Source organism: Prionailurus bengalensis, chromosome E4 (assembly GCF_016509475.1).
Source record: "Prionailurus bengalensis isolate Pbe53 chromosome E4, Fcat_Pben_1.1_paternal_pri, whole genome shotgun sequence".
Lineage (NCBI taxonomy): Eukaryota > Metazoa > Chordata > Mammalia > Carnivora > Felidae > Prionailurus > Prionailurus bengalensis.
In genome coordinates this window covers 40,310,963-40,321,588 of record NC_057360.1, presented here as the reverse complement: position 1 = coordinate 40,321,588, position 10,626 = coordinate 40,310,963, and the positions used below count along the sequence as shown (strand labels likewise).

General features: G+C 57.0%; 1 protein-coding gene across 1 annotated transcript; it reads right to left on the bottom strand.

The window, feature by feature from the left end:
* Window positions 1–1,697: 1,697 nt before the first annotated feature.
* SHISA4 (shisa family member 4) lies at window positions 1,698–5,103 on the bottom strand. The gene is made up of 5 exons (XM_043568742.1): window positions 4,819–5,103; window positions 4,355–4,523; window positions 3,413–3,546; window positions 2,423–2,587; window positions 1,698–2,199 (listed from the first exon to the last, which is right to left on the bottom strand). The coding sequence occupies exons 1-5, from the start codon at window positions 4,889–4,891 to the stop codon at window positions 2,153–2,155; spliced, it is 588 nt and encodes a 195-aa protein (XP_043424677.1). The 5' UTR covers window positions 4,892–5,103; the 3' UTR covers window positions 1,698–2,152.
* Between the last annotated feature and the right edge of the window lie 5,523 nt (window positions 5,104–10,626).

Genomic DNA, 10,626 nt, shown 5'->3' with positions numbered 1-10,626 from the left:
TGTAGAGCTTGGGGAGAGATTCCAGAGGGTTCCCTATTTACAGAACTAGAGAATGTGAGAGGGGCCTCCTCTCTGCTCGGGGCATGTGAAAGCCCCATTCTGCCATAGTTTCCCCCTTTTCCTTAGAATTCTCAGTGCTTTGCAGTTAATTGACTGGAAATGTTGGGGAGGGGAGATTCTACCCTTCTGGGAGGCAGCTATGACTGGGATGAAACTGCCTTCCATCCCAGACGACAAAGCAAGTTTTAATTGGCCCCAGATTGTGGACTTAAGGATAATTAATTCTGACTGGCATGGCTGTGCATTCATTTACACCTCTTTTCTTAGGGAAACTCAGAAACCTTGTCCTGCCAATCTCCTCCACCTCTCAGCTTCAGGAGGAAGGGGGGTGGGGAGGGGGAGAGAGGGAGAGAGGGAAAGGAGATTGGGTTCTAAACCTTGATGACCCTCTCTCCTAAAGTGTGAATTTGCAGAAGGCAGAATTTGCAGACTGGAAGCCAGGATACTCTGTAACCCCAGCTCCCACCTTTTTCCCCATCCTCAGAGAGAGGGTAGATTTGCAGCTGTAGCCCTAGCTCTGTCCCCACCAGCATTAGCTTTCTCTTTCTGTCTCAGTCAGTTCCTGGGGCAGACTCTTGGACCCCCTGAAGATTTCACCAGGAAGGGAGGAGACTGTAAATCCACGGACAGACCTCTCTCCATAGTTGTTTCTGATGCTGACCCAGGAGCTCCCCACCTCCAGCCTGGGTGACAAGAGCCTTCCTGAGGGCACCAGAGGGCATGGTTAGCACAATGGCCATATGCAGGACCTAGCTGGAAGACAAGGCTGCAGGGCTGGAGGACCTTGGAGGGTGAGGGAAGGAGGCGTTGAGCATATGGGTGTTGGGGAAAGGAGACGCTTGGTTGGTGGTGCTGTTGCCAAGCTGAGCTGGCACTTTTCCCACTTGAATTAAAAACTATAAAATTTCCTTTCCTGGATCTGTCACCAGACAAGTCCTGCGATCACAAGGACCGGGTCCTCAGGGAACAAGGCAAGGGATAGGGTCTAGCTAGATGCACACGCATCTCCAAGGGTGGGGGCAGCTGCCTGGCTCAGTGGGGGACGTGATGTCTTAGGGTCCCCTGACGATCCAAGGCAGCTGACAGAAGCACCTAGCACCAGCCTCTTGGGTGGCCCAGCCTCTCCACTTGGCTTCTAGTGCTAGAACCTCTCTGATGAGGAAGGACGGAGGTCACAGTTTCATGTACATATTTTACCCTCATGACAGCCCTGAGGCATTATCCCCATCGTATCGCTGAGAAAACTGGGACTTGGAGACCTTCAGAGACACACCCAAGGTCAGCCAGTGGCAGGACCCACGTGTGAAGCTAAGTGTGCTGGAAAGGGGGGAGCTGCCTTTGTACAATTTGCAGTGCCCTATGTCACAGGCTCCTGACCCCTAGTGGGGAATCTCTGTAATGCAAATGGGCACCCTCTTGCCCGTTGTGGCCAGATCCATCTCACTGGCTTGGGAACCAGCTCAAGGAGCCCTTAGCCTGGGTGGTTCTGCTTGTGCAAGGGGGGGTAAGGGTGGTGCTGGGCTCCAGCCCTGGCACCTGCCCTTCCTGCTCGAAGGATGTGGTACCGGCAGCACTCAGGGCCCAGCTGAAGGCAGAGCTCCTGGAAGGTGTGCAGGGACCCAATGAGGCAACCGACATGAGTTACAGCTTTACAGCTTTAATCCAGCATGTTGGAGTCCGGGCCAGTGGGGCAGCCAGGGGCAGGGCTTCTGCCCACTGCTGATGGAGCCCACTCCCCACCCTGCCCCAGCCCACAGTGAGCAAACAGGACGGGTCCCAGCCTTCCTGGCTGGGATCTTGAGAGTAGAAGGACTCTGAGAAAGCGGGGGCTTTGACCCAGGCTTCCATGTCCTTCTCTTGCCCCAGGTAAAAAGAGTCCCCCGATTCTAAGCCCTCCCCACCCACCCCTTGTTCATGGCCAAGTTCCAGCTCAGCTCCTGGTCTACTTCCCTGGGGCTCCATCACCAGTAGGACCCAGGGTTTGGCTTTTTCTGGGGCCTGGTGAATAGAGGACCCCTGCCCACCCCCAGGGCCAGATGCAGATACAGGAGAGGGGCATCACTGAAGGGGCAGCAGAGACACAGCTGGTTCCTCAGGCTCCTGGGTAGGAGGGCTGTGGTGGCATATAGGGGGGAGGAGCTGAAAGCCAAGGAGACAGGGTGAGGGTCAGGGTGGCACAGGAGGATGTGAAATGACCCCCAATCCCAGAGGCATGAAGGATCCATGCAGAAGAGGTAGCCTGGATGTTTCCAGCTGAGGTAGAAGTCTGGAAGAGGGACTCAGGGGGAGACAGGGGCAGGGGAGGTCCCAGCACAGGGGCAGGGGGCAGGCAGGAGCAAGTGGCTCCAGACTGCTCACTTACCTGCAGGGTTGTAGATAGGGGGCCCAGCCGGGTAGAGTGGATACTGGGGAGGACCGCTAGGAGGGTACATGTAGCCAGGCTGTGGGGGTGCAGGGCCAGCTTTGGGGTCCTGGGGGTATGGGTACACTGGCTGCACTGGGATGCCTGTCATTGGAATCTCCTGGCCTAGGTGGGGGACAAGGATCAGCATTCAGAGCTCCACCTGCACAGGAGGAAGCCTCCTTCTCCTGCCCAAGAAACCGAGGTAGGCACCACTGGGCCCCTGCTCTCTGTGTTGTCAGGTTCCGGGCTGGCCACCTGCTGCCTTTGCCTCCCAGACCTTGCTTGGCAGAGTTGAACAGGGAGCCGTGCACGTGGTCCCAGCGGGTCAGTGTGTGTTTAGCAGGTCTGCACCCCTCGGCAGGTTCAGAGGCCTCACAAGCCAGAGAACACAGCCCGGGGAATGTCCCACTTAGGCAAGGAGGGGGGCAGCTCCCGGGGCTGGTATCTTGTAATCTAGCAGAGCTGCCACCAAAGGGGGGAGGGGTCCCTCCCCCAGCCCCTTCCCCCCACACTGATTCCCCCATGCAGGGTCACGCGTCCCGTGTCCATCGGGTTTGGGCGGACCCGCAGTCATGTGCCGGCACTCAGGCACACATTCCATTGTACACTGGAGCACACCCAGTTAGTGCTCACCACCATAGACCCCACCTCCTGCGCTTTCCGAGAGTCATGTGCATGCAGGTGCCCACTGCACACACACCACTGCCGGCAGATGGCATGCCGTGCACATCTCAACATTCACACGCATGCAGGTACGTGTACACGCAGTCCGATGTTCGCATACACGGCCCTGGAACGTTATTTCCGGGGTTACATGCTGGCCGGTATGTGTCTGCAGAAGCACGCCCTACTGTGCAATTCACACATCCTTGAACTCTCCGGGGCCCGTCGTGGGGTTCAGCTCAGCTCGGCCTATCCCAGGTTCGTCGCGCCCAACCGTGCACATACCTTCAAATGGGCTCTGCAGATGCTGGCGCCGGCGGTACAGGTAGCAGCAGGAACAGAGGAAGCAGCAGATGGTGGTGGCAACCACAGCCACAAAGAGGATCACGGCGGAGGCGATGCCTGCTATGGTCTTGGGACTTTAGACAAAGAACAGGTCCCCTCACCTTCCAACACTCATAGGAGGGAGTCCTCATTATGGTGCCATAAAACTGTGCTCCAACTCCTGGCCAGCAGGGGGCCACAGCAAGCTGAGATTTGGGGTTCCTTGAGGGGCTCTGCCCAGTCCCTGTGGAGGAGATCTTAGGGGACCTCCATTTCCCAGAAGGCCATGCTGCCTGGCTGGCTAGTGTGAGGGATGCCGGGAGTTGTAGTGTGCACCCCACTTCCTCACTCCTGCATCTACAACTCAATTGGTTAGGCTTGGAACATGTTAGCATTGAAAGGCACCTTAGAAATAATCTAGAGCCCTTTTTTTTTTTAACCCCCCCCTCCCCATCACAATCTCCTTACGCCTTTTGTATATTAGCAGTCCCCTTCAAAAAGAAGTTTGAAAACCACTAATTTTGGCAACCCCCTCATTTTATGAAGAGGAAATAATGACCCATGAGAGGATGAGTCTTCCCCAAGAGCACACGCCTGAGAACTGGACCTGGGAATCAAACCCAAGACTCCTGCCTTCTTGCCAGGGCTTCTTCCACAAAGCCGCACCCCGGTCTGGGTTTTGACCCTGCACACACTCTCCACCAAGCCCGAGAGGGTTGCTAATGCGCCTTTCCTGGACCTCCCAGGCCCCAGCACTAACATCCAGCTTTGTCCCCAAGCCGAGTCCTGGGCTTGGGCTGAGGCTGTGGAGGTGGACATGGAGAGGGGCAGGAGGCGGTCGGGAGGAGCAGGGGAGGCCCAGGCGGGCCTCCTGAGAGGAGGATGGAGGGGACGCGAGCCCACCTGAAGGCCAGGCAGTGCTTCTGCTGCCTCTCGGTGATGAGCAAGGTCAGGTCTCTGCAGCAGTACCGATGGTAGCAGGTCCCGCAGCAGAAGGTGAACTCGCAGTTAAAGCCTGGATGCCAGGAGCCATTCCGGTCCAGGTACCACAGGCAGTCCTCGCCGGCCAGCGCTGCGGGCAGGTCGGGGGTAGGGGGGACATGGCCACCAGGCCAGCTTTCCGTCCGCCCTTACCCCGCTCCCCGAGGCTCCCAGCCCGCCGGCTCCCGGGACGCGGGGGCTGCCCCTGGTCGCCACCCTGAGGCGCTCCGCCCCTGAGCCCCGGCGGCCTCTCGACGGAGCTGACCCCGCGCTCCGGGTCAGTCAGCGGCCCGTGGCCCAGCCTCCCGGCCGTGTCTCCTCCCGCTCCCTGCGCACCGGCAGCACCCAGGGGAGCCCCGCGCCCACCCCGCGGCGCACCCCCTTACCCAGGGGCGCCCCCAGCACCAGGAGGGCGGCCGCGGCCAGCGGCGCGGCCCCGCAGAGCCCCGGGGGCCGCATGGCGGGGGTTGGGCGCGGCCGGGCCCGGCCGCCGGGAGCAGGGAGCGCAGGACGAAGCCGGCCGGCGGGAGCTGCTGCGGGGCCCAACCCGCCGCCAGGCTCGGTTTCCTCTCCCGCCTCCTGCGAGGGCGGGACTAAGGCCCGGGCCGCGGTAACCCTGCCCCCCCCACCGCCCCCCCACGCTCCGCGCCCGGCCCAGGGGGCCACCCACCGGCGACGCCCACCCGGCCCGGGCACAGGAGCGGGGCGCCCCTCACCCAGCCCGGTACTGCCCTGCGCCCCGCCCCCGGCTCCAAGGTGGCTCCTCCCGCCAGGGCCACCGTGGCCACAGCGGGCCGCTGGACACTGCGGCCAGGGAGGCCTCTCCGTGCCCTGGGCCCGCCCCTCGCCTGGGCCCAATCAGTATCCCGGACCCCAGAAGCCCCGATCCTGGTGCCATCTCCGAGTACCCAGGCACATGGGCCAACCCTAGAGGGGCAGGACCTCCTCTGCCCCAGTGTCCAGCCCAGGACGTCCTGCGGGGAAGGGGGGCAGGAGAAGAGGGAAAAGAGGCTGAGAGCACCCCGCCCCCATTCCCAGAACACAGGCACCCATTGAGAGGCAGCTCAGAGCCGCTTTGTCCCCGCGGTGCCCACAGACCTGGACTCTGCCAGCTGCACTGGCTCCCTGAGACGGACCCTTCCCCCTCTGAGTGGACAGCGCTGGCATGCACCAGCCCATGGCCTCATCAGTCGGGATGACAGGCCGCTGGGGCCACTTGGAGCCCATCCAGCTAGACACCCTTCACAGTGAAAACCCCTTTCTTCACAAAGCAATCCTGCAGAAACACTGCATTGGCTAGGAGAGCATAGGGAGAACAAGAGTTAATTACCGTGGGGACAGTGTTTTGGGGGGAGGGGAGCCAATCAATCCCCTTACAAATTTATATTGAGTGTCAGTGACTGTGCCCCCTGCTACCTGGGTTACACTGACCAGGAGCTGCCTATCACTCCAGGGGGAAAATCAAAAGCCTACCTCAACCCCTGGCCATGGGACAGTTCTTTACAAAGCACTTTGACAGTTAACCTCATTTGAGGCTCTCCACAGTTTCTGCGAGCTCGACAAAGTTGACAGGTGTTATCATCGATCCCATTTTACAGATTGAGAAACTAGGACTCACGGGAGTTGAAGGACTTGCCTGCCGGCATACGGCTGAGGCAACGTCAGAACCCAAGTCTTTAACTTCAGGTGGATCCTCCTCTCCAATAGCAGAGGGTGTTCGGAGGTGAGAGAGAGAATGGATGGCCCAGCAGAATCTAAACAAGATAGGGGAGGGCTGCCAGAAGCGGAGCTGCTCTGCCCCGGGCCCCTGTGGGTACTGGCACACCCAACCCAAGAGCTGGAGTAAGGAGACCATGGGCTCCTGCCCCAGCAAATTGCTGGTAGTCTGCAGGGGTGGGGTGTGGGAGGGGAGTAAGCGAATATATGCACCCATGCAGGACACGGTCATAAGCCCAGGGGCAGAGGGACAAAAAGAGATGTCTCTCACTTCGCCACCCCCTAGACAGTGTCTCCATTCCCATCCATGTCTTCTTTCCTAGTGCACGAGCTCCAGGAGTGCTGGACCACGTGGCCATCGTGTTCACTGCTGTCACCCAGTCCGGGCCCTAGGTGATCATTGTTGGTTGAGTGACTCTCAGAGGAAGGGTTGTCTCTCTTCCTGTCCAAGGCTAACCCTTCCATGTGTACTCTAGACCCCATCTGATCCCTCTCCCAGCATTATCTCTTCTCTTCTGCATCCTTAGTTTCTCCTTTCTTATCAGCTTCTTTCCCCAGAGGAAAAAAAAAAAAAAAAAAAAAATCTCAAGTCTCTCCGTGTAAAACCAAACAAAATGAAACAAAACCAAGCAAAGCAAAACCACATTTCCCCAAATTCATCCTTTTCTGGCTACTTTCCTGCTTTTCTCCTTTATTCCTCCAATTAGTCCTCCTCGAGTCTCAACCTGGTTGATGCTTCCAGCTGGCCACGACACCTAACTCTCACAACACCATCAGTGATTTTCTAACTGGAAAATGCTAGGAAAACTTGTCAGTCCACACGGTAGGAGCGTTAGACTGGGACAGAGGGTGGGGGAGGGTCTGTGCAGGGGCGGGGGTGGGGGGAGAACTGGCAGCAGTTGGGAGAGCCTGGAGATGGAGGGCTGAGGCTAGCTGTGTTGCCGTGTGGGCCTGAGTCCTGCCAGAGGCCATGGAACTGGGAGGGAGTGGGAAGAGGCTGGGTGGGAGCGCTAGGGAGGGACTGGGGGCCCTGAGAAGGGGATTGTCCAAATCTCCAGGCCTTGAAGGGGCTTCATTGTACCTCCTCTACTCAGGGCACACAGGAGCCTGTTCCCCTCACCAAGCCACTCTCCCAGGCCCCAGTGAGGGGCAGAGGCACTTTCCTGGAATAGGAGAGGCAGACAGTAATTAATGTGCAATGAGACAAAATATGGACTTTTCCAGTAGCAGGCGTTCCCCAGGGTGCCTGGAATATGATAATAATAATACTAGCAGCTAACACTGCAAATGAGTTTCCCATTGTACAGAGGCTGGAGGTGAATTTTCCCAGCTTACACAGCTGGGATTTGAAGGTTGGCTTGTGTGACTTCAAAGTCCAGGCCCTTCCACCCCACCGCCTGCCTCTCCTGTAACATGTCTAAAATGCTCGCTGCTATGCTTGGCATACAGAGCGTGCGTACTTGGGGAAACCATGATATCCAGCCCTTATCCCTCGCAGGAGTCTGTGTGGGAAGATAGCGGGATATTTAGAGTGGGGAAGGGCGGTGGAAGCTGGGTAGAGAGGAGGGGCTAGACCATGCCTGTGACCCAGTTTGGGCTTCGCCTGGGACTGTGGTACCCGTGTGCTGCTGAGTCATCTCACTGCTGGGCTGAATGACCAGCCCAGGGCTCCGCCCAACCCCCTTCTTGCTCTTCTTCAAATCATAGCTCAGTGAGTAGGCCCGGGCTCCCAAGGCCTTCCTGCCTTCCCAGGACCAGAGTCCTGGAGCCTCCGTTCCAGAGGTTCCTGCCACACCCAGCTCTCTGGCCCAGGGGGATTTTGAGCCTTTGTGAGATAAGGGGAGCTCCCTTCCTCTCCTCTACTTGCCTCTGGCTGGTCTAGTGCTTTCCTCAAGAGGCTGTGCTTTCTCCAGTCTTTCTCCTCCCAGCTATCTTCTGGCATAGTCACCTCCGGCAGATAGGTAATTACACGTTTCCTTCTACCCAAGGACCCTGAGCCCTTTCCTCACTCTGATTTAATCTCTTTACACCCTCCTCCAGGGTGTTGAAGACACACTGATTCTTCCTTGCAACCCAGAGCTGGGGGAGGGTGGGGGAGCAAGGCCCAGGAGAGAGCCAGAAACTTGGCCAAGGTCTCATGGCTTAGCTGGGGACTAAAGGAACCAGATCTCCTGGCTCCCGCTGTCCCCAAATAAACAAACATCTCTCCTGCAACATAAGGTCTTCCCTGGTATCCAGCTTTAATCTTTCTCACTGCAAATGAAAGACTGTGACTTTGTCCTCTTGGTGGGAGGGGTCTGGGAGTGGGTGAAGGATGGTGGGGATCAGCCTCGCTGCTGGCCCAGCTACTGGTAGGAAGGAACGCTCTTCCCTAGAGGGGTTTTAGCAACGCCTTTGCAGGATTACCTTCCCCAGAACGCCAGGCTTCTGCTGCTTTGCAGAGGCCCAGGTCAGCCTGGGCGGAACTTCCACAGCCCTGGGTCTCGGGAAAGGAGTGGTTAGCTGGGTTGGCTTGGGTGGTATCCATGAGCAGCCTGCCCTGGGGGGCTGTGGGAGCATTAGTAGTCCCAGGCAGCCGGTGCCCAGCCTCAGGAGCCCAGCCCAGCCAGTAGGGCAGACGGGGAGGGCCAGGTTATCTTTAAATGGCACCTTACTCAGACTGCACCTCTGCCAACTGGGCAGGGTGGGGGCAGACAAGTGTTATTTTGGGATCTGAGGACCTGAGGGTAAGGAAGGAAGAAGTTTCTGTTTACAGCTCTTTTGTTTATCTTCTCTCAGTCTCCTGGGAAGGGTTTGGGGACAGGGGCCACAGCCCTCCAGCTGGTCCTTTCCACCCTGGGGTCTCCGTTTTCAGCCTAGCCCTGTTCATCATCTGCACAGGTGGGAACTTTTGGACAGACAGAGGTACAGGGCCTTTGTTGGTATGACAGCCTCTGCAAGGTCAAGTTTGGATATTGAGAGTTGCTTTAGGCTTGGAATTAGACTGGTGGCAGAAATTACTACTTACTATGAGGCAGCACTATTATGTTGACTTTAATCCTCAAAATGACTTCATGAAGCAGATAACTAATATTATACCTATTATGTGGATGAGAAAGCGGAGGCACAGATAATTTAAGTAGTTTGCCCAAAGTCACCCATCTGGTAGATGGCAGAGCCAGGATTCAAACCCAAGCAGTCTGGCTCCAGAATTCACGCTCTGAACCCCTAACCAGAGCATGAGTCCTGCCTTGCCACTTCCTGGCTCTCCAAATTTGGAGAAACCACTTAACTCCTCTGGGCTTGGTTTCCTCATTTGTAAATGGACTATGGTTCAGTCAAACCCAGTAGAATCCCCAAGTCAGCTGGCAGAGGCACTCTGGCCCATTCTCTCTCTCTCCCTGTTCAATGGGAAAAGAGTTTATTTAGGGTCACATGATATAGTTCACTAGCAGAGCTTGGGCAGGAACCCAACCCTCTTGCCTCCACATATATTTCTGTGTTCTTGCTGGTGAACCTCTGTGAGTCAGGAACGAGGCAAGAGAGCCAAGCCAGTGAGGGACGTGAGATCAGGTGTGAATTTGTAATCCCAAAACCTGGTGTAAAAGAAGTGCCACATTTATTCTTTTAATCCAGTTAGATCAGATGGAGTCTCTATCCTCACAGCTGGTGGGGGAATTATCTGTCGTCATTATGGTTTGCTCCCCCCACCAGGATCACGAAAAGGTCCTGGGATCTCCCACAAGGCAAAGTACTGGGGGTGGACCCTGCAGGCCTTGTCTTCTGCCAGCCAGGGGCCTGCAAGTGCAACAGACCTGGCCTATGTGCCGCAGGCCCAGGAACTGTTCCAGGGAGCCCTGGTGCCTAGTATGCAGCCTCCCCAGGGATTCCAGGCAGCCTTTCCCTTAGGAAGTTCTTCTGTCCCCAAGTGCTATGCCAGGATCGGGGAAAGGTCCTCACCACTCAGGCCCCACGGACTTCTGTTCCTTCTCGTTTGCTGGCACCCCTCTCCTTTTCTCTCTCTCCTTTCCTTCTTCCTCCACGGCCCTGGGCCTTATCTCAGTTCACTCAAGCTTTTACCCTAGGATCCAGAAGCATGGCGATCCTCAAGCAGCTCTGCTTCCCACTCTGCAAAAGCAACTAAGGCAAGAAAATGTAAAGAATTTGGCTATGTTCTTAGAATACGTTGGGGGGGGGGGCGGGAAATCTAGTGAAAGCAAACCAATACATTGGTCATGTAGATATTACAGAAAAAGTCCGCAGCAGGTGGAAGGCAGGGCTGCAGCCAGCACCGGTTTCGATCCTGTTCCTGGGCAGGATGGCGGTGCTGCAGCACTTCACGCGGAGCTGTCCTCCCAAAGGCTGAGACCCTAATTTAGCAGCAGCATCTGTGGAACTGAATTGAGTCATTCTAATCCAGTGAGTCAGGGAGACTGAGCCAAACATAGCTCCCAGCTACCGGAGGGCGGGGGAGACACGGAGGAAAGAGGCACTCTCTT